Source organism: Protopterus annectens, chromosome 10.part0 (assembly GCF_019279795.1).
Source record: "Protopterus annectens isolate FY-2018-M chromosome 10.part0, PAN1.0, whole genome shotgun sequence".
Lineage (NCBI taxonomy): Eukaryota > Metazoa > Chordata > Ceratodontiformes > Protopteridae > Protopterus > Protopterus annectens.
The window spans coordinates 1,061,047,035-1,061,072,386 of NC_056744.1; the positions used below are offsets into that span (position 1 = coordinate 1,061,047,035).

The window sequence follows — 25,352 nt, forward strand, 5'->3', positions numbered from 1 at the left end:
GGGCCTCGGGGCCAGTAACCTATTAACTTGCTATGATCCTATGATTCTGCTACTTTCAGCTAATAGGTATTACTTTTACTAAACCACTTAGTGCTGATACAGATATCATCCTGTGATTGGTTTATTATATCATTTGTATGAGTCTGTCTATATAAGCGTGCTTTGATTTTCCATATAACTAGTCTGAAGATTAGAATACACTGGATGAAAGAATGAAAGCAATGACAAGTTTAATAATGTTTTGTTATTAATTTCTTGAAGGAAGAAACTCCAGGTATTTTTTGCAGACTTTTGCAGTGTGTGTTCAGCCCTAGAGAAATAAAAGCCTATGCATGACCACAGCAATACATACCACAGACACAGAATTACACTTTAATTATTATATTTACTTATTATAAAAATGTGCTTCTTTAATTATATTTAATTATTATAAAAATGTTCTTCACAGTATTTGTGTTTGCAAAGCATTCACTGATTTTGCTCCAATGAAATGCCTTGCCATATAGCATCTAAAAGTTCTCTATTCCAAAACAATAGGATATTTGATGTGACAACTAGTGAAATCACTTTTGTTACAAATATCAAAACAGGTCTGTTTTTCTATGGCTAAAACAAGGACAACCTTCAACTAATTTAACAGATTTGGTATCACAAGTCCAGATCTTCTACATAATGTGTTTATTTAATTACTGTTACAGTTAAAAAATGTACAAATCCAATGATATTCGTACTTTACTGGAATCCTTATTGTTTATAATAGTATTCTAGACTGTATATAAAGAACAATTTCCAGTACTTGTGAAACAATATAATTGGCAGTTTTCTCAGAAACCCTTACCATAACCCCTGTCTAGTGATTTAATAATTTCCTCATTATTCCCATAAACCACATAAATAAAGCCACTTGTATTTCTACCTGCTTTTATATGATTAGTCCAATCATCCAAAAATGAGTCATACTTCAACGATATTCCAGTGTCAAGAAGTGTAACTTAAAAACACCTAAACCACACAGAAGTATTTTTTTACAGAAGGGACAAGCCCCCCCCATATACTTCATATAAGGACCTTGACCCCTTCATACCACCCTAATATATATATACCATCTTTGGCAGTTTGAATGACTTTGCCAGATAAAGCCCCAATTCTAACCCAGGCCACCCAAGTTTAATTAGTGATTCAAGCACCTAGTAGAAGTGACAAGGGAGCGAGAGGAGTGACATGACTGTACTTGTTCATCTCTCATGGGGAAGGAACAGGATGCATGCCCATGACATGCAAAGTGTACCAATTTCCCAAGTGGAGACCAGAGAAATATGAACAATGTGCTTGGCATAGGAGGTGGGGCTGATTTGCAAACTTTCATCACTTACAGATGTGAATGGCAGTCCAGATCAATGCTCTTTGCACTGCCCTCATGGAGAATCTCAACTGGACATGAATGAGTATTAGGGAGATAGCAAGAAAAGACCCTGATAGCTGCCTTATTGGGGGTTCTTCGTGGTCATCTCTCATCTCATCCCAGAGAATGAGAACAAATGGACCAACTGATAAAGATAGAGATGATAGTCAGCAAGCAGTGAGGGATAAAAAAATAAAGCTTATACAGATGCACAGACACATACATACATACACACACACATTTTATATATATATATATATATATATATATATATGTGTGTGTGTGTGTGTGTGTGTGTGTGTATATATATATATATATATATATATATATATATATATATATATATATATATATATATATGGTTCCCCTTCAGAAGGCCGAATGGCTGAAATCTCAAAATGCATATGGCTGAAGCCATATGCTTGAATTTCAGAAGCTCGACCTTCTGAAAGGAAAAAAAACAGAAAACAATGTTTCTGCAGGGGGGCAAGCCCCCCTGCAACCCCCACAACCCCCGCTACTTATTTATATCAACTCCGAGATTGCACTACAGTGCAGAAAGGGAAATCTCCCATTCTGCGCTGTATGCCAATCCCCATTCAAAAGGTCAGCACTTCTTAAATTTCGAGCATATGGTCTCGACCATATGCATTTCGAGATTTCGGTCATTCGACCTTCTGAAGGGGAACCATATATATATATATATATATATATATATATATATATATTTATAACATCAGCATAGCCACACAGTGGGGAAAAGTGAAAAGTCCCACTGCAGTGCACCACATGTTTACACAATAGAAGTACATGTGGTTTTGGTAAACTGTGATCAAAATAAAAAAAAAAAAAAAAACAAAGCTGTTCAAGGAAATTATCTTTATTAAAGCACAGACCTGCCTTTCTAGCTATATGCAGAAGTTGTCCTTTCATAAATGTTTTCCCTCTATGTCAAGGATAACATCTCTGGAAATGTAGGGAATTATTCATTTGATGAGTTTGTTGTAAAGTGTACTACTAGATTTAAAACTATTTTTTTACACAGAATCTGTGAAGATGGTGAGAGAAGCGTTTACTGCAACCTTTCTTTGAAATTGTGCAAGATAACATGGCAGATCTGAGTCAGGAATTCCAAAAATGGAAGGTGGACAAGCAATGAGGTTCATAGAAGACGGCACCGGGGAGAGAGTTGGTAGTACAATTAACATTTTATCAATTTAGGGGTGGAGGCAATGGTCTCTGAAGTCTGGAGGAGGGCACATGTGATTCACCTTCATAAAAGTGGGAGTAAATCAGAGCCCTAAAATTACTGACCTGTTAGTTTGATCTCAGTCATTTGGGAAAATGCAAGAGCCACTAATTAAGGAATACCTAGAAAGTAATGCAGTGGATATAAAAGCAATACTGATAAAATTATTTGAGTACATATACAGAGTAGCAGGCCAGAAATGGTCCTAAATTTTGTTACTAAGTTCCCAGCATGGTGTCTGACATAATACCACACAACAGCTTAATGAACAATTTAAGTCAACTGGAGTAAGTTTCAGAATTTTATCAGGGTAAACAGCTATCTAAACTAAAAAAACACAGATGGTAATAGCAGCTAAAGATTAATCTTGTGAAATAATGTCTATAGTGAGATGCCACAGGGGTGAGTACTGGAGCTATTCAGTTTTATTAACTTTGAAATACACTGAAAAATGTCTAAAATAAAAAGTATGCCTTTGTCAGTGGCACATGTGTAACACTGTTAATACATATGAGTCAAAAGGAATTTGACAAGACTGAATGGAAGACATAAAACCAGGCAGATTGTTTCTAGTGCAGAATTGCAAAGTGGTGTATTTGGAAAGCAATAACCTCATGGAAACAGTTGAGGGGAGGAGCAAACACAACAAATGTATGGCTCACCTGTAGTAGTAGAGGAACTAAAGGATTGTGGGTGATACAGTACCAGGGAAGATGGCTGGCACACTGAGATGAAGAGGATAACAGACATAAGCTGTAAAAAAACAGGACAAGTGATTAGATCCCATTTAGAGCACTTTGTGGATTGCTGGTGGTTTCAGTGTCAGAGGCCAAAGACTGAATACAGGCAGCACATAGGAGGGTTAGAAAATCAAGGGAGACTGAAAGGTTTACTGTGTGCTGTGTCAAAGAAATTAGGCAGAGGGAACTGTATAGCAACATTGCTGTCCCTATAGGGAACCCAGAGACTAAGTGGGTACCATCTTTCAGCAAAGAGGTCTACACATTTGTAAAGACAAGAGGATGCAGTCTAAGGATATTGATTGGGCAGTGCAGGGGATGCTAGGAATATATTTTTCTTCTCACAGGAAGGGTAGTACATAATTGTGCCTGTCTTCTGGAAGAGATCATAGGATTAAACCAGCAGTGGAACTGAATGAATGACAGACATGGAAGGCCATCTTCATCAGGAGTCAGAACAAGTTTCAGCTATTGTTTGGATAGGGCCTGCACTTTATTCTTCATGTCAGAAACTAAGAAAGGGAGCTGTATGTGAGGTGATCCAAATGCTCTCAGAATCACTTGCTGTGTTTCTTTCTTACACATATTTACCTCTTGTATGTGAGGGATTAGGGCTAGGTGGTGGATTAATATAATTTTATGCTGCAACCACCTTCCCCCGTTCCACTATACAGCATCATCACCATGGGAAACATGCCTGTGCTTCTACTGATGTTCTCCACAGTGGGACATATTGGCTGATCCTAAAAGGTATCTCTATTCTGCTCCAAAGACTCCTAGGCACTATAGAAAGCTTGACTGTCCTTTCTACCATCAAAAGAAGGAAGTGCTGGCTATCAGCTTTCCGATTTCTAATCATATTGAGGTTACCAGTGTAACTGCTGGGATGACTTCCTCAATGCTATCAGGGTTACTTGAGAGCATGCATAAGACATTACTAGCTGCTTCCTCTTTTTTGCATGCACTTTAATTCTTGTTTCCTTTTCACAGTTTAGAAGACTGCACAAAGTACTTTAATGAAGAGACTGCAAAATCTAAGCTAACAATAAGCAATGTCAAAAATGACCTCAGTGCAGTTTTGGCTCTTAGATGAGGAAAGGACTGTATATATTTTCCTGGTTTGGATAGTCTCCACCTCCTCTCTGTGACCAGGCATAGATGGTACATAGAGTATTTAATTATTGTTTTTTTTTTCAAGATTGAATTTTTTCAGTTTGTAGTCTAAGTCAAATTCAATCAGTAGACCATTTTGGTGAAAAGTGTAATCTTCCTTTGAGATTTTGTGACGTTGAAGGATAATATAGTAAGAAAGGGGTGCATGGTTTATGACCACTAAGTTATTTTGTAATGAAAATATTTTTGCTGAAATTGTCTGTTGATCAAATGGAACTCAACAGACTACTCCATAAATGAATTTTAGTGCAGCATTACTCAACAATTTTAGCAGTATGAAGTTATGTTTAAAAGCATCTATTTGTATTAACAGATTAACAGATTAGTAGTCCCTGTAGAGCACAGAGTTATTTTATTTCTGGTACAGTCTTCTGAATGTGTAGTAGGGTCAAATGCACCCTTTCTGGCAGGCACTGGTTTGTAAGTTTTGTGTCAACATCCAGCCAAAAGTAGCACATCCCCCACATATGTATGAGGCACGGGGAGGAGTTAGAGTCTCTTAGCTCAGGAGGCATAGAACTCTGCATCAACATATTGTTTTAGTTCATTATATTCCTCTACAACTACTGGCCAAAATGTCTCCTGTTGCAGATAGATTAGTGTAAAAACATGCAATACAAATTAATCAGATGTAAACACAACCTAGACCGAGTGCCTCTGAAATTCATCTGACAGCAGTCAGCCATAGTTATGTAAAGGAAGGTAGTGCTATAACTGAAGTACTTTTTTGGACTTGGGAATATGATGCAGAGAAAGGCTGCAATCAGCACTTGGGATGGGTGTATAGTCATTGAGGATTATAGTCAGCAAAGTACAAGAAATGAGAGAGGTGCCAAGGGGACCTTGGCCAAGCACTAGTCTACCATGACTGCTATGCAGAAGCACCAATATGTTTTCAATAGTAAATGCAGAAAATATTTTAAATAATACAATAATGTGAGGAACTGGGGGGTTGGAAGAAGAGACATGAAAGTAGAAAATGGATGCAAGGGCTGCCAATTATTACTAAGATGATTTTTTCCCAAAATACTGTAATGTCTTTGAATGTACTTCCTGGAATAACATTGAACTTTACAATGGTACCTGCTTCTAGCATGCATAAGAGTGGATAAGGGTATCATGTGTGGGGAAATATACTCCAATACCACTCATAACCATGTAGTTTAGAAATGCATTTCTATGGATACAACATACCACTGTCCCTAATTTCCAGAGATGCCCCTATGTTTGGATCAAAATTTTGCTAGGTACCGCCTAAAATTGAGCATTTTAAGAAAGTTCTAAGTTAATAGCACCAGTATTTAAAGGATGTCCCTTAGTTGAAATAGTTTCCCTAATTATTTTTGATTTGTCCATAATTGTGGAGGTAACCAGTCAAGAGTTATGTTACAAGAAGCACACCTTAATATTAAGACATTGACATGTGCCTCCAATTTATGCTTATAAATTAGTACAAAGCAGCAAACCAGTTCAGTTTTATGGAACTGGGTTAACGGACATTTACATACTGAGAGAACTTGTGTGCTTCTTCTTTTGCATACATCACATCCAAGAATTTTCTTAAAACTGCTGTTGTTTCACATATATGAGTCTTAAGTGTGTAGCTCTAAAATATCCTGTCAAGTCAGGTAATTATAGCAGAAGGTTATAATTAAAAGTGGAAAGGGGTGTTAATGAAGCCTGGAGGAGTTCAAGAAATAAGGAGAGAGTGGAATTTTGGATGCAGAATCTTGAGGAGAATAACAATAACCATACATAATGTTATAATTATAAAGTTGCAGAAAGAACTCTAAGAACTAAGCCAACATGGGAATGGAGAATAAGATTTTGCCAATAGGAATGACTGTAAGTAATCATAAAGAAATTAGGCAAGAAAGTACTTAAATTTACTGGAGTAATCTGGCAAAGGAATCAAAATATTGAGAACAAATAACTAGAGAGAGAAATATAAAAGAGTGGGATGAGGCCAAGAAGTTTGAGCTACAGGTTAGAAACTGCCTTCCCTAGTAGGGACGAATATCAGAGTTTAGGCAAACTGAAAGGGATGGGGACTCCTAAGTGAAAAACCTGCTCTCTTAGAATTTTTAGTCAAATCTAGAATGAAAGCTGCTGCTAGGGTTGGAAGGGTGGACTAATGGTTAAGGTGTTTGCCTTATAAACACAAGGTGCAGGGTTTGAGTCTCACAAGATAACTGACTAGGCTTAAAATGGCTCGCAAGGGCAGTTAGCTTAGTACTAACCTATGCTAAGAAAAAAGGATAATAAGTAGGACAGGTAAAATATTGTATGATAACTATAAAAATTAATCAGATGAGGTTAGAAAATATTTCGAAGAGCTTGAAAAGCAAGTGAGCAATGGAAAGACATATGTACAACTCCCAAGCATGCAACAATGTCCAGAAGGTTTAGCATTTTTGCTTGGAAGTGTTTGCATAAGTACTTCTATACCCCAGGCAGATTTAAAAAAAATCCTCAGACAGATAGCAAATATAGGAGTTATGATGGGGAAGAAAGAGATAACTGGGAGCATGTTTTTTTGGGGGACTGGAATGAGCTGGTAGATTGAACACTCAGAAATGTTTGGGGAGCAAATGTCTGTAACTAAGGAAAGGGCTCTTTTGAGCTGAACACTGGATGTAAATTGCCTAGACATAGCAAGGTCTTAATGCATTTAATTCCATTGGCTGCCAAAAAAGCAATTGTTAGAAATTGGAAATCCAAATGTTAACCAGCTGCATTTGAAGCATTGAATATTGTAGAGGAGAAAAAAGAACTGGAAATGTGATCTTTAGAAAATATAAAGAACAAATTAAACAGAAATAAGAATTGGTAGAAACAATACATGCAAACTAATATTCAGAGAACCAAGAAAATACAATCTGACCAACACAGCAGCTAGCATAAAACTTGATTATGCTTTAATACAAATAAGTATAGAATAGACAAAAAAAGACATAAGATAAGTGATTTTGCACAATGGTGCTTCTTCAGATCTATCAATAGAATGAACAGCTTGTGAATTTAAACTTAGAACAACCAATCAAAATACAAAGCACATAAAAAATTAATGATGTAAATGCCCGGCTTTAAAGAACAAATTAAACAGAAATAAGAACTGGTGTGAACAATACATGCAAAATCAAATTCAGGAGGAGTGAGATTTATGGGAAGGTAGGAACTGAACAATTTATGCAAATGAGTTTAGTAATAAAGAAAGCATATATGTAAGGCATGATGTATGCAAATTTTAAAAAATGTTAATATTGTTTGGTTAATTTTCTATTAATGTATGTGTGCCTATGTCTTAAGTGATAATTTAATAAAGGTATTTGAGATGTTATGAGACAACAGCATTTTTTAAGTCTTGGGGCAGTATTTTATCCTGAGCATAAGCTGTCTTGGAATATATAGCCCTGTGTGTATTGTCTTTCTTAAAATGTGATCGCAAATTAGATTGCATCTGCAAATATTATCTGGCAAAGAGAGGGGCGCATGAAAGCAGCAAAAGGCAATAATTTCTGCCCTCAATAGCAAAGCAGTAGATAGTGATGTAACCTTCACTATTCAAAGCAATATAAGTATATAAGTGGCAATGGAGGAATGGAGAAATGCCATACAAAGTATTAACAAACATGAAACAAAAAGAGGCAAGATAAAAGAACAACAAACATTTTTCCCTCTTTGTGTGTTAGTATTTGGATCCTGTCAGTCTTATTAATGTAAAGTGTTGCACAGCACAACATACATCAGCATAACAAAACAGAAATGTCCTTATACAGATGGGCTTAGCATTTATCCCATGTGTGAAGTGATAAAGAGTGACATATACCTGACTCATGGGTGATGATGATAGCAGGAGAAGATGCAGGTAATATAATATATATTCATACCTTATGTCTGCAATGCATACAGCTCCTGAGAAATGGTGTCACTATTTCCACATGGATATAGTACATATGGTGCCACAACGGCAGTATAGTTAGGAAGATATACACACACACACACACACACACATATATATATATATATATATATATATATATATATATATAAAGAATCATGAATGTTGCATATAAGCATTGTTAGTTGCAAGACATGTCAATATATAGGTTTAAATATTTGTAAGATCTAAACAAGATGCATGGACATTGTGTCATCCCATTACAGAAAAGAAACCATAAATGTGTGTGTGTGTGTGTGTGTGTGTGTGTGTGTGTGTGTGTGTGTGTGTGGGTGTTACCCACACTCACTTATACATGTGTGTGCAATCTCACATGGAATAACATACATTTCTGGATATATGTATACATAAGCTATCTGAAGCACACAATATGTACACACTGCATCAACACACAGGAGCCATATAAATGACACATCTGATGGCTTTCTGCATTGTGTAAGCACAGACAGTATAAGACACTCCAGCAAGCATCATGGAAGTGGTATAGAGAGGTGAATAAGAGAATGCAGGAATGGTATGACAAACATGAGTGTGAAGTGAAAAGCGGAGACACAGGCATGAAGAGATCTGCCAGAAGAATACACAAACAAGGGGGAAATATGTGGGCTTGGAGATTTGAGGGATTAACTTCTTTTTCATGAAGGCAGACAGGATATGAGTGAATATGTGACAATGCAAATGTATTACCATGTGGGGCAAGGCTTGGAAAGAATGCATGGGGCACACAAATCAGTCAAGACCTATTGGGTGCAGGAACTGACTTCCTACCACTGATGTTTTTCAGAAGCATGCAGGGTTCATTGGACATCAGCAGAGGTAAGCAAACAGGTTACTGGTGGTGACACAGTAGGAGGAAAATATACCCTTTAGGTGATAGGATGAACTGCTGTGAGGATGACATGCTATCTGACTTTGTCACAGACTAAAGTGTAGAAGAGTCATCGGAACTCTCCCAGCACAACTGCATAACTCAGAATCTGTCTCTGAATTTGAATGCTTTTGTTATGAATTTCCTGAAGAGAGGCAATATTGACATAAAAATTCTACAAACTGTGATGGCTGATGCACAGTTGTTACCCTTTTCACATCTGGTTGCCACATACCATAGGCACCTGCCCCCACTCTGTAGCTTGGACAGGGTTGTTGTTCACATCTTCCTCTTGGATGAGAGGAATGACCAGTGGAATAGTTTCTAAGGCTGATAAAGGACAAGCTGTGACATCACTAGCCTCTACAATGTACAAGGGTTTCATCTGCAAAGAAGACAATGAAGATAAAACAGCAGCAGTGTACAGAAAGTCACAGAAGCTTTAACACGGACATAATTGGCATAAATATATGCAACCATCAAGTCTATCACTTGTATGTGAAACTGGGATTGTTTACTATATAGATACTCGTAGGTGAGTTTTCATGTAAATAAATGTATGGAGCTTTAAAAAGTGCTTTGTTTGGCAGTTGCGTATTGGATTTACTGAGCATGTGTTGAATTTACTGTAATTACTGATTTATTTTGGACTTGTATAAATATAATCTGGTGTCATTTTGTATATTCTAGTGGTCAGTGTACACAGCTAGTGATGAAATGCATTTCTGTGGTTTACATGCACATCTGACCTATGCAAGCACACCAGCCACCACAGCATGGTGTGGAATGCAGTTGTGTCATTTCAGTGGGTGTAGCAGAACAGTAATACGCATTGTAAAACATTAGACAAGAGTAGAAAAGTGTCTGTTGGGGATGCATGCATTTGTAACTCTATGTATACTACAGGAAATTGTATTGTGCATGTTGTAAATGGTACAATGCTACACAAACAGAGCAACAATATTCCTAAATGTTATAGTTAGCACAGATACGAAGAGTTATGAATATGATGTTAGACCACAATGTGTCAAGTGTTCACTAATGAAACATATTTGCATGTGTATCTGTCTCATACATATGCACACACACACACACACACACACACACACACACACACACACACACACACACACACCACCATGTCCGTATTTATCTACCATGAAGTCTGTACTGTATATGATGAACATGTATCTCACTGTTAGGTGCTGGCTGTAGCAAAATACCTTAGTGTAGGAGAATGGGAACAATTAGACATTTTGGGAGCTAGTAAAAAAGGGTTATTGCAAAATCATAATCATAAACAGGAAAACACAGACACAGTATAATAAACACATCCATATAATGCTGTCAAGTCATAGCCCATCAACTTGCACAATATCAGTCATAGACAGTTTTATTTATTTATTTATTTGACATTTGTTTACGGGGAAAGCCTGACTGGGTATGACCCAATTTTCAGCAGAGGCCCGGGAAGAAAAGCTCCACAGTACACATTAAACAGGATTAAAAAAAGTCAAACATATAAAGCATATAGAAGGGAGGGTAACATATAAGTGGTGGCAAGGGTTACTCTTGTGGAGTTGGAGATTAATTTCTTAGCCCTGTGCATCATGCCCAATTTTTGATTAGTTGTTTTTATGCTGTTGCTGATTTGTAGGTCAGACTTAAGATTGTTCTCAATAGTTACACTTAACAGTTTTGTATGTGAACCCACGTTGACTGAAGTATTGTTCAGAGAACTACTAGCAAAGTTAAAGGTATCTGGAGAAAATTGTTTTGGTAAAAATAGTAGAAGTGTAGTAGTAAATGGTTGTTGGTGAGCAAAGACTCAATGGAATTGAATGCTTCTTGAGTTAAACTCTGTAGATGAGAGAGAGTCCTGGCAGAGCAGATTAATGTAGAGTCATGAGCATACTGAACTAGGGTGGCTTGTTGGCTGTATTAAGAAGGTTAATAAAAATGTTGAAGAGAAGTGGATCTAATATTGAGCTTTAGGGTACCTCAGTGTTAACAGGTAAGTAAGGAGAGAAGCTAGAGTTCTATTTGGCAGATTAATATCTGTTAGAGAGAGCTACTGAACCATTATAACCATTGTAAGGATGTTTAGGTTAAGCCCAGAAGAGATAGTTGGGGGTGGGAGACAGTATCAAAGGCTTTGAATAGATCTAAGAACAGAGAAGAGACAAAGTTTCCTGAGTGACAAGCTTTGCTGACAGCATCAGTAAAGGATAGTGGAGCAGTGATAGTGCTGTCTGCTGTTCTGAATCCATGTTGGATGGGAAGGAGATTATTGTCAAGTAGGTATTGAAGACATTGTTTATTTATACATTTTTCAAGAATTTTTGATAGTGGTGAAAGAATAGCAATTTGCCTATAGTAGAGATTTCTGTGGAGGTGCCAGCTTTTTGGAGAGAAAGGATGAAGGATTCTTTCCACAGGGATGGATCTATTAATAATTATTGAGACTGGGTAAGCAATTGAGTCAACAGCCACTTTTAGGAATTTGCTAGGAAGATTTTCTGCAGAGGGGGAACATGGCTTGTGCTTGCACAGGAGGGATTTAATGAAGGACGTCGGAACTAGATGAATGGAAAATGTAGAATGACAGGTAACAGGAGGCTGAGAAAAGGTAGAGGGAGATGGAGGGAATTTGTTAGTGATGGAAGCTATGCTATCAATGAAGTAAGAGTTAAGTTGAGTTGCTATGTCAGGGGAGGTACTATCACTGGAGGGTTAGGAGGAGGGCTGACTTCCTGGGGATAGGATTTTTTGATAGTGTGCCAGAAGGCTTTTGGATTGGATTTGTGCTGATTTTTGTCACTTTGCATTGAATGTTTTTTGTATAAATTAACCTGTTTCTTTACAAGGTTACTTGGTGCTTTGAAATGCTGTAAATTATTGTGAGTCTTATGGTTTAGGTAAGTTGTCCAAACCTTCTTTTTTTTTTTACATGACTGATCTGGTATAGACAGAAAGCCAAAGAGTATAACTGGTTTTAACTCTTTTCCTTGTGGTGGGAGCTAAGTGTTTAGGAATGTAGAATTAAACTGTTCAACTGCATCTATTGGTATGTATTTAAGGAAGGGCCAATTGATGGAGTTTAGGAAATATGTAAAGGCTTGCTGGTCAATGTTGGATATTTTTTGTGCTGTCTTGTAGGTTGTTGTCTATATGAATGTAAAATAAGTCTAGTCATACAGATGGGGTGGTGATCGCTAATATAGGCTGGAAGTGTTTTGGATCAAGAGAAATTGTTAGGATGGGAGACCAAAATCCAATCAATTATTGAGCCATTTTGGTTTGTGGAACTGGTAAAAGCTGAATGAGTAATTAGTTGAGAAAATCCAAATAGGTTTATGCTATCTCTGGGAAATTGTAGTTTCTGCCAGTCAATGTTGACATCACCTAATATTACTGTTTCTAGAGAGATATTTTTGATACCCAAGACAGGATACTTTCCATGGTTGATAAGTTATTGCCAGGGGGTATGTATAAAGCTATAATACAGAGACTTTTATTATTGTTTAATTTTTGGTAGGTGATCAATAGTTCGGCTTTGTCAAAGGAGGGTATGAATTGGTTGTGAGGGTTTAAGGAAACAGAAGTAGGATATATTACTCCACCTCCTTTTCTTTTAAGTCGGTCAGCTCTGAACATATTAAAGCCTGGAGGATGTACTTTAGTATCCTTTGTGTGTGGTTTAAGCAAGGTTTCAGTGATTACTTGTATGTCAGGAGATTGTGCAGTCATGCAAGCATGCAATTCAGAAATTTTGTTACACATGCTGTGTGTGTTTACTGACATAAATTTAAGCATATTTTGTGTACCTGGAATATGGGTTGAAGATGTGGATTGTGAGATGTTGGGACCAGGGTTACGATGGATGTCACCACAGACCTGGAAGAATTTCAAGACTGTATAGTAACAATATGATTTAATTTTGGATACATTATCAGTAAGTGTAATATTAAACAGGTGTAGCTGTGTCTGAAACAGTCTGGCTTTAAAGAACAATATGTTGTCTGTGTGAAAGAGATGAGTGGTGATGGGTAGGGAGTAATGATTTGTTTATTGGTGTAAGAGGTAGTGTCTGTAGGAGAGCTTAAAATAGGTTGGATAGGGACCAGATGTGATGATAGTGAAAAGAGGGAGAAGAGCATTGGTGATAGGAGAGTAAGGAGAATCATTTTAAATTAGGGATTATTAGAGAGTTAAGCAGACAAACTACTTAAGTGCATAATTTCAGGAGAGTAATAACGTTTGTAGAAATGAAGGAAGGGGAGTAGTATGTAGATAGGATGCTAGTGTGATATTAATGGGAATATGTTCAGAGATGGAATGTATGGATGAACAGGGAGGAGCTAACAGAGGAAGGGGATGATGGGGTAGAGCTGGTAGAGGAAGGTGTATGGTGTGGATAGGTTTAAATGTAGAGATAGTGGGGATGGGAAGGATTAGGGGGCAGGATAGGGAGTGAAGTGAGCCTGGAGGGTAAACAAAGTGGGATGCCACCTCAGAGAACAGGAACCAGCAGGTAAGCACTCAGAAAAAAACTATCAGTGAGGCTGCAGCAAATCTATTTAAGGTGCTGGTTATAGGGTCAGTTAAGCATTGGATGAAAAGTAATAAGGTATATAAGGGTACATTTAGAGCTTATAAAGAAAATCAGCTTAAGGGTGTTTGGTACTCTTCCTTAACTTAGCACAGTGGAATCAGGAACTGCTGCAAGTACAATTCCTAATTAAAATAACCTGGGAGGGAGGGTGTGTCTGTGTGTGTGTGTGTGTGTGTGTGTGTGTGTGTGTGTGTGTGTGTGTGTGCGCGTGCACACTACGCAGATTTCAAGTGTAGCAAACACATTATATTAAACATGATTATTCATACCATATAACATTGCATATACACACCTTCTTATTTATAATGCATTTGGCAGGTTTGCAGAGCGTTTTCAGGTGATTTTTTTTGTTTGAGTCCCAAGTTTTTAAAATCATCCGAGGGATGGGTGCCTTGTAGTTTATAGATAAGGGGGGTAGCAGAACTAAGGGAGAAAAAGAAAGAGGAAAAAGCAGGTTAGAAGGAGAGGGTTAGATACCTATCATACATACTGAGTTACATTAAGCAAAACATTCTTTTAGTAGGCCTAAAGTAGAGTTTGAGAAAGTAGATACAGGGAAAAGGAACAACAGCCTACAGATTAGGAGTTACAGCTACAACATTATGCATATTATAGTATTCGTGCAGTAAAAGCCTTGAAATGACATCCTGTAAAATTAAATACTTTCAAATAGCTAATGCATAGTTCATATTAGAACTAAAACACCTTAAAGCTAAAGTACATTGGATTCACTTCCTGTAAAAATAAAATGCCTTCTCAGAACTATTGCATAGCTAATGTAGAAACGTGAACTTAAATACAGTCAAAATGAACAGTATACTGAATGCAAGCTACTGCTGCAGCACTATGTACAATATACTATGCCTGCAGTTAACAACAAAGACTTAACTTTTTGTTAAATGATAGGCTTACACAGAGCTATTGCTTAGTACGGTTATTAAAGCACACACACACACACACACACACACACACACACACACACACACACACACACACACACACACACACACACACACACACACACACACACGCACATATGCACGCACACACACACAATAAAAAAGCACTTGCTTATTTAGTGTACACACTCCCTGGAAAAGACTAATAGGGAAGGCCAGAGTATAAGTGAAAAACAATGGTGTCAGCTAGGGTAGTATTTGAATGGAACAAAGGATCATGGGAGAAGGCATCAGTGCACAGTTAAGGGGGACAGTGAAGAAGAAGAATAAACACTAAGAGTAAAACAGGGATAAATGACACCCCAGCAAATCTATTTAAGATGCTGGTTATAGGGTCAGTTTTAAGTATTGGGTGCAAAGCAGTAAAGTATATAAGGGTAGATTTACAGCAAACAAAGAATATTAGCTTAAGCATTTAGTACTCCTCCTTAACTAAGTACAGTGGAATCAGAAGCTGTTGCAAGTACAGTTCAAAATTAAAATAAGCTGGGAGGGAGATGGTGGGTGTGCACACTACTCAGATTGCAAGTTAACAAACACATTATATTAAAGACAAAATTCAAGCCAAATAACACTGCATATTGAAAAGCCAATTAAAGGGAAAAAACATTTATACACTCTTATTTATAAAGCATTTGTCAGGTTTGCAGAAAGTTTGCAGGTGATTTTTGTTGTTTGAGTCCCGAGTGTTTAAAATTATCCGGGTGTGCTGCCTTGTAGTTTAGAGATGAAGGGGATATCATATATAATATCAAATAATACATTTTGAATGGCTCTGTAGAAAAATTGGACATGTATAGTTACCCCTGAGCTTTAATATTACTATTTTGATGTTGCACGAATATGAACAAGGGGGATATCATTTCCAAATTCATCATTGTAAAGGAACTTGGAAGCTTGCCTCTCTGCAAAAACAGACTATGTGTAAGAGTGAGATGTTTTGGACTGGGTCATTATCTAAGAAATGTTTTGTGAAATGCTGTTTTGATTACTTGGAGATTTAACTGTCTATGATATTGTGCAGGTCAGTGGGTGTGACTCATTGACATTTGTTATATCCCTTTTTTTTCCCCAGTAGGCCTTATGATAAAATGGTCTACATGTGTTATTGTTAATGCTTTAAACTACTGTACCTTGCAAGAAGGAACACTTCTAGTTATAAATATTACTGTACATGTCCCAGTGTGAACACACTTAAAAATGGAAAAATATTATCTATAGTAAATGTCCAGTGTAAGCATGATGTGGGGGACGGCTTGTAGACATATAGAAACAGAGCTGTCACTGCTTTACCACAGTTAAGTTGTTTAAATTAAATGTGTTAGTTGGTCCACTATACAGTATGAACAGGAAGTAGAGTACCTGAATACACCTAGGTAATTCTGCTCCTTCAGTGGTCTGATTTACCCAAGGTAGCAGAACCACTCTGAAGGACAATACCTAATTTATCACAATTGCCTTATTGTAAGTGTTGGCCAAATTAATAGAAATCAGTGTTTTTATTGTTTTTATTGTTGTTTTTATTTTTTCGCCATATAACTCAGTACGAGTATATGAAATGACAAACAATATAATTCATGTTATCTGAGAAAATGTTCTAGTACAATGTTCTAATATTTTATAAATGACCCTTTGGCCAATGTCAAGAATTTAACTCGTTGAGGCATAGAATGAAAAAGTTCACGGCAATGTTCAGTCATAGAAGCATTGTGCGCCCAAGCCGAAATGTGTTCTTCAGAAAGTTGCTACTTATTTGTTATGGTCTTTTTTTCATCTCTGACTTCAGAATAGCCCACAAGTTCTCTATGGGATTCATGTCTGGTAATACTTTAATACCATGGACCTCAAGGAAATTTCTCACTTGACCTTTGTGACCTGAGGCGCCATTCTGCATGAAGATGAAGTCCTCCATCCTGGTGAATCCCTTCTTCTTTTCCCAGTCACACAGCTGAGGGAACAGACGTTGTTGTAATATGGTTATGAACTGTTGCTGCTTCATGTTTCCCTGAACAATGGAGAGCTGACCTGTTCTAAAGGTACTCATAATGCTCCACAACATCACTTGAGTAGGGTGCTTGATGCGCTGAACAATACAATCATTCCTCATCTACTTTCCAAATTGTCTTCTGACATATTGTACTTGCTGATCTGAACACTATAGTATGCTCTATTCACTAAAAATAACCCATTCCCCCATCTTCTTACTAGTTTTGAAACTCTTTTGCCCAGCACAGTCTTTTTGCCTTCAGTTGGTTAGATAATTTCTGTTTCTTCAGAGGCCTGCAACCTCGAAGTCTAGTGTCCAGAAGTTTCTGTCAAACAGTTCTGGAACTCACTGTAACACCCTGTTGTTCCAGCATCCCCTCCAGCTGTCTACTGGATGGCTTGTGATTCTTACAGCATTCTCTGATCAGATATGAATCATCCCAAGGAGTTGTGGACCTTCTGTGACCACATCTGCCAGAACATCTGGGCAGCAGCCTTTCACCGGTATTCAGTTTCTTCTGAATTCATCTGAGAGATGGCTGACTAACTCTGACCTTATTGGCAATTTCTGATCCAGGAACACCTTCTTTGAGCAGAATCTCAGCTTTTGCACACTTTCAGTAATTTTGTGCTAAACAGCTTTTTCTTAAAGAATTACCAAACTGAAATGATTTTGTGAATCTCTGAAAAAAGCCTGACTGAGAATCACTAAAGAAACTAAAATGTCCATTATTTGTCGATATTTCTGTTAATTTGGCCAACTCTGTACATTTCATTTTGAAATGATTCAGATTGATCAAAAGATTGCATTTTCCTTAAAAACAATTTGTGCTATTTTAGAAACACTCAAAAGAATCAAAAATACCGCTTAGACATTTTGAGCTAAATCATATTGTATTTGCAGTATAGATTTATATGTTTTAGAATCCATGATTTTGAGTATAATTAATATTATATTGTGACTAAAAAATTTCAAACCAGTGATGGTAACAAAAGTATAATCAACAGTGGTGATGCTGACAAAATGTAAATAACACATCCCTGACAAGCTTAGATTCAATATATCACCTATTTGTTGATTTATTTTAAAGAAGTGTTTCAAAATATTGGTGTATTCACCTCTTCCAGAAATCCAGGTTTGATTTTATATTTTATGTTTTACTAATAAAGTATCAATAGTTTTGCAAGACTGATTTTTACAATTCTGTATGCTAAATTTATAGTCCAGACTGTGTAACAACACCCAGAATTCAACAGACTTTAATTTATCTTTTATTTCTTTGCATATTGTTGACTCTCCAAACAGTCTCCATCTTAACTGCTGTATATACTCAAAACATGGCCCATTAACTGACATGGTAGTTTAATTTCTGTCTCCTTTTTTGTCTTTCAGAAACTGCATTGGTCAACATTTTGCTATGAATGAAATGAAAGTAGCCACAGCACTGACATTGGCCAGGTTTGAACTTGCATTAGATCTAGCCAGGCCTCCCATCAAAATCCCACAAGTTGTTCTTCGATCCAAAAATGGAATACACCTGAAGCTGAAGAAAATTATCCATGCAGAAAAAGAATAAAAGGAATAATAGTTTGCCATGAATCTGTTTTGAAACATCATAGTATAGTTTTAGAAAAAAGCTGAACTTTTTTACAGTCATCATTCAGTTTTCTCCTCAGACATTCAAGGACCCCTAAATTCCTTCCTTCACTGGTATGCAGAATCTGGATGACAAGTTTTGAGATTTTTTTATATAATACTGCAGAGGTTTATTGTGTAAAGCCATGTCTTAGAGTTTCCAGTGCATTTTGTGTAAGTATGTAAATGTGGGACAGACTTCTTACTTTCATCTGCATGTCTTAGTGCAGATTTAGTGTCAGCATTGTTTTAGTATGCTTGTCTACCATGCTGTCCCGCAGAACCTTTCTGGGTAGTACAAAAACTCTGTACCTCTCTCCACAAGCAAGCAACTAACAGCCATGGAAGCTCTGAATATATCCCCACAAAGGAATAGCTATCTAACAGCCATATAATCCTTTATACTAACTGGTTCTACAACGTGTAGCTTCTAGACAATCCCAGGTTTTCAAAGTCAGGCAGGGGAGCATTAAATATGCACCAGTTGATCTGCAAAATATTATTTTGATTTTGTGGAAAAATACTGACTGACTTAGTTAAGAACTGTTTTCCAGTTAAATGTGTTTTGAACCATATCCTTGGTTAAAGAGTATTTTGAAGCATATTTTCCACACATTTCTCCTAGAAAGACTGCCTTTTTTATTTTAGACTCTGCAGATAGGAGTATTCTCATTGAAAGGGCATTGTTATAGAAGAAATACATATTCACATTTGCTTTTCCCATCCAAACTGAATACCACCACCCCTAGATCTGATTACAGCCTTGTAGTCACTTACATAAAGGTGAAAGATCATATACATTCCACTCTTGAGGAGATGCAGAGAGCCATTGTTGAGCTGTCTGCTCATGTCTTTAAAGAAGACCACATCCAGATCCTGAGCATCACTCTAACTTCACCAAGAATGATGCCTAAATTCAAGGATAAAGTAATTGGCTTTATTAACTGCCAAGTAAATTGGTGTCATTTGAGGAGGATCCAGTGTGTGTCTGTATGGAATAATATGGTCATCAGCCCCCCCCCCCCCCAAACCTTGCTTTGCCTAGGACAGCATATAATTTAGAAATTCCAGAAAGTCAAGCCCTTAATAATAAGTATTGGATTGTGAAATAAGTTATTCTACTTCTGAATGACAGAAGAGCTGGGATACATTTGCAAAGTTGTTTTAAGTTGAAATGTAACACTACTAAACAGATTAATTTGTTTTATAGAGCATACTGAGCACCTAAATAATATATATGCATTTCTTTTAACTTTGGGCTGGCATGGACGGGTAAGACTGGCATTAGTGCTGGTGTCAGCATCTCAAGATTATTACATGATGGGAGTTCTGTTAATCACAGAGTGCACAGCTTTAGTTATCTTCATCTATGGACTGGCTGTTTGTTCTATTTTCAAACTGGACCCTTTGTCAGCAGAAACTGTTTTATCTTGGTCCTCTAGTGCAATAAAAACCAGTAATAATTTCCCATTCGAACTGAATGCCCTTGGGAATTTCATCTGCAGCAGAGATGGCACATCTGCATGGAGTTGTTGAATAATGATATTTTTGAATGATGATATTTGTTTTTTGTTGTTTGCCCAAGGATTGTAACACAGTTTCTAACCATGTTCTGTTCACTTGTTGCTCTATATTATTATGATAGTGACTGATGGCTTATTCATTGTTCATTTCTTAAGTTTATTTTGTTTTCTGTTTTCTTTTTCTTATACTACCAAATGTAATTTTACTTAAAAATAATAATTTGAATAAGAAAAGACAAGAAGAGTTTATATTTTTTGCATTTTTTAATTTGTCACTCTTCCCCTCAGCTTCATAGCAGCTTTAAGTTTGCAGTACATATAGTGCTGTTTTTCCTCACTGTAATTGTTGTCTCCAGAATTTGGCATAATTCAACAGTAGAAAATGAACAATAGTCATATACAGTGGTAGAAGGTTCTCCTACCCTGAGTAGTTCATCATTCTAGGTCAGTATTGTCCCCTGCTGCAGCCATTTGGCTTTAAAGCATCTATAAAACATGCACCTATAGCTAGTATGCCAACCTATTCAATAAAAAGTAAAATAGAAAATCTAAGCTGGTGTCCATTCCTGCAAACTGGAGTCCAGTTGTTTCTGCCTATCAGTTTTCGAGCAGATGGTCTTTGGGTAATTGTTATACTACATTCATGTTTCAGTATCCATTTTTATACTGACCTCTGTACTGAAACTGTCTTCTTGAATCATCTTATCCTCATTCAGTACATGACACTTTCTTGCTGTATGTTGTATACTGACCGATATTACAACTAAAGTACTGCACACTATAATGGTGAGCCGACTGTTAGACGAAGAACATAATGCTAATAGAAAAGCTGCAATGTTTTTTTTCTGTGAAAAGAGAATACTAATCCCAAAAGAGCTAGCAAATGTTAAAATATACTACCATTATGAAAGGAGAAAGGGGAGAATGAGTAGGAACCTGGCCTCAACAAATTTCACAATATCTGTCTATAGATAATCTAGCTTCTGTCAGGATCTACAAAAATCCCACTAAAAAGTAAGTATAATGCAGCTGTTCATAATAAAAGGTAAAAAATAACAGATCCTCCACTTCATGGAACACTTAAGTAGGAAAGCTGTTAACTAAATACTTAAGATAATCTAAACATTTGAAAAGGTTACATTTGATTTGAACACTGTGGCGAAACAGCATTTAAAATATTATTTATTATGTAATTTTACAGATCATATGTGAATCTTCACAGTTTGCATTATTCATTTACCACAAAAGCAAAACTTTTTTTTATATGTCTTTTGAAGGAAATATTGTTTAGTAATGTGTCACACCTGTTCTCAGCAAAATGAAGTAGGCACCTCATAGCATTGGAAATTACCATTTACTATATACTGCTATGCTGTACTGTTTCCAGTGCAAAAGGCGGGTACTTTTTGTTTTATTTTGTTGCAAATGGCAGCTCACTTTAACACTCTCAGAGCTGTAACTTGACCCACATGACATCATAAGTCATGCATTATGGGAATGGACCATGTGGCAGTGCCACCCAGACAGCTCAAAATCTAAAAGCAGTGCACAGGCTAATCAAGCCACAGAAGGCCACTAATCTCTGTGAATACATGCCAAGTACTTATTACAAGAATGATGACAACGTAACTGAATATCTTCACTGAATACATGAGTTTATTTGCTGAGAAAGCTTTGGTACTGTATGAAAAATCCTAGCAAATGTCCAGCATGATATCATTTTAAATGTATGGGCATACTTACATGTGTGGATAAGTAAAAGAAAGTAAAATATCACAAAACATAATGTAGGCTTTTTGTTTTATAAAATAAAGTGTAACTTCATCCACAATAATAATAATGAACTATAGTGATAAACTAAGATGTCTGGAAAGATGTCATACACCTTTAGAACTAGAACTCTGTGGAACCATTGCAATCTCTTTGCAGCTAGAACTAAAATATGTAGATGGTCTGTTCAAAGTTCACAAAAGGACAGGTGCAGAAGATGCTATCTAACAACGAAGGTTGGAAAGGATTTAATGAAACTGTCTTAATAGATTTTAGTGGCAAGAAGTCCAAGGAAGGGCAGTCTGTTCCAAAGGTGAGGGAGGTGCTGCTTGATGAATCTGTTTAGTAGGTTTGCATTTGACTACAGACTGGGTGTTAATTAAAAAATCCGTCATGATACCAAAGCCTTTCAGCAAGAACTCATATTTGTAAATACATGGTATTCTAAAAATGGCTCATATTAAATGCAAAAAAGTGCAGTGTCATCACACTTGGTAAGCAACCCCCTCACGTCATCATGGAACACAGATAATACCCCTCTGCAGAAAGAAAATGTAGTTAGTGACCTTAAAACATGGATTGATACTTCTTTTCTTTTGATCATCATGAGACAACAGTAGTTAGAAATTCCATTTACTTAGCTCAGCTAATTTTCAAGGAACTGTAGTCTAGATCTAAAGAGGCCATCCATACCCTTATATTCAGCATTGATTACAATTACTGATTACAGTTCCCACTTTGGCATATAACTCACTGGACATATAAAAAAAAAGAGAATAGAAAGAGGTCAGATGTTCCAAAGATTGTGGGCTTAAGGGGAGGCATACCTCTCAACTGTTCAGATATTCAAAGACTGTCCAGATTTTTGCCTCATATTTGTTATCTGTTCCTCATAAAATTTTGAGTTTCAGGCAAACCATTTGTAAACCACTGAGGACAGAAGTGACTAAAAAATGACATCCATTTGGCTTTCAGACTATATCCTTCAGAAAATATATACGATCACAAAACCTGTTATTCTTCCAACTTTCTAAGTTTATAAGAGCAATATTTAAAATCTGTCCCTATTTTTGTGCCATTGTCCCCCCCCGTTGTTTTAGGTTTTTGTCCAGATTTCTTGCTCTAAGAGGGTGAGAGGTATAAGGAGAGGCTGGAAGCAATGTACTTTTATTCAGTAACTAGGCTCAGGTGCCCTGGATCTTCTGTATCTCTGCCAGTCTAATTGTTCTACAAATACTAGAACCAGGGACCAAAATCTCTACCAGCAGATAAATGAATCACGATGAAGAAAGATTCATTAAGCAGTACCTCCCCCACCTTTGGAACAGACTGCCACCGCAGGCTAAAGTTTTGATACGCTATCATCCTTTAAAAGAAACCAGGATGATTGGATAAATACACATGAATTTACTCCAAGATTGACTGGACTAGCCATCCTAGGTAAATGGTTGTTCATAGGTTCATAGGATGATACTAGGCTATTGACCTGGAAGTCCTTATAAGCCTAGCCAAGAATTTCACCCATGTTCCCTCAAAGTCAGCACCTGTTTCCCCTTTCCAGCAGAGATACAGGTGGGATCCCAGGGGTATACTTTATATTTCCCATGTAGTTGTCCAGGCTCCTCTTAAAGAGGGCTAGAGAGGCACTCTGCTTGACATGGAGAGGGAGTCTATTCCACAGATGGGGGAGTCTTTGGGACACAAATCTATCCCGCCAACAAGTTCTATTAATGTCACAGACCAGGTTAAGGCCTTGCATGCAGGTTGTGTGAGTGGAGTTTGATTTACAGATATGCAGCAACACCATCAAGGCTGGGTCTGAAATGGCCTTGTATGCCAGACACAGGACACCTCTGAGCAGTCTATATGAGACTGAGTAGAAGGACAGGGCTTTTAGCCTATCTGTATAGGATAGGTGTTTGAGACCCTGGATTTTCCTGGTCAGGCACCTCTCTGGTCTCTCCAACTGATGCATGTGCTTCACAAGGTACATGCCGAAAGGGGGCATTGTACTCGATAATGGGTCTGATAAGGGAGGAGTACAGGAATGTTATGACCTTCTTGTTTCTGGATGGAATACCCTTATTTATGAGGTGGGCCATGTAGAAAGCCTTCCGTACAATGGAGGCAACGTGGTGGTCAAAAGTCAGGTTGCTATCAACCTGGGTGCCCAAGTCCCACACAACTAATTGCATGCTTAGTACATTGTTATTAATGTGATAATTAGTGGGGATGACATTTTCCTCAAAGGGGCTAATGATGCATTTCTTGGCATTCAGTTTGAGGCCATACTTCTGGCACCAGATATTAGTTTGGGTAAGGCCCTCTTGGAGGATGTTCTCATCACTAGTGGAATTTTAGACAGCGCCCAGCTTGCAGTCATCTGCAAACTTGGTCAGCCACAGACTACTGCTTTTGGCTTGCACCTAAGAAAAGTATATCCCAAACAGTAAAGGCCCCAGAACTGATCCTTGGGGTACACCACTCATTATGGGTCTACTACTAGAGGTGGCTTCCCATACTTTGACTGAGTGGGTCCTATCATTGAGACAGTTATCTACCCATCTGGTAACATATGGGTTGATGCCTAGCTGGGAGAGTTTATCTATTATGCCCGAATGAGGAATAGTGTCAAAGGCTTTGGCTAGGTCAAGGTAGGCAGTGTGCACCATCTTCCCCTCATCCATGGCTTTGGTGACTGTTTCAAAGAAGTCAACCAAGTTTAACTGGCATAATCTCCCTTTGACAAAGCCAGACTGTGTTTTGAGACTCAATTGCCTTGAAATTCCTATAGTTTTATAGATCCTAGTCTATCTTGCTTCAGTCCTATAGCAACATATTAATATCATATTCTGCAGCCCCCATACATACTGCTCTTGGGTATCTCCTGTACCCTCAAGGTCCATTAAGCTTGGACCACATCCCAGAAATGCCTTAGTCATTGGTAGCTCCATTGTAAGTTACACAGCAATCCCCAGATTTGTAAAGGCATAGTACTAACCTATGAACCTATGAACCTATGGATAAGGTGACAGTTGCTAGGAATATGGATGTCAGTAGGTCCCTACACCACCCTAGATATGATTATAACCTTGTAGCCACCTACATGGAGGTGAAAGATCATATACATTCCACACTTTAGGAGCTGCAGAGAGCCGTTGTTGAGCTCTCTGCTCATGTTTTTAAAGAAGACCACATCCAGACACTGAGCATCACTCTAACTTCACCAAGAATGATGCCCAAATTCAAGGATAAAATAATTGGCTTCATTAACATTTGAGGAGGATCTGGTGTGTGTCTGTGCAGGATAATATGGTCATCAGCCCCACCCCCCAACCTTGCTTTGCCTAGGATAAGCTGCACCTCTCATGTTACTGTTTTCACATACTGAATAAAACTTTTGTTACTCCCATAATGTCTTTTTAGGCAGAATTCAACTGCTGGACATCCCAATGCTGCAAATTCTAATC

At 37.4% G+C, this 25,352-nt stretch overlaps 1 protein-coding gene across 1 annotated transcript in view; it reads left to right on the forward strand.

The window, feature by feature from the left end:
* Nucleotides 1–20,062, forward strand: part of LOC122813474 (cytochrome P450 4B1-like) — a 561,508-nt gene extending 541,446 nt beyond the window's left edge. The window contains exon 12 of the mRNA XM_044085809.1: nucleotides 18,347–20,062. Coding sequence (XP_043941744.1) covers nucleotides 18,347–18,530 — 184 coding nt within the window. The 3' untranslated portion in view covers nucleotides 18,531–20,062. The remainder of the gene's footprint in view (nucleotides 1–18,346) is intronic.
* The last annotated feature ends 5,290 nt before the right edge of the window (nucleotides 20,063–25,352 follow it).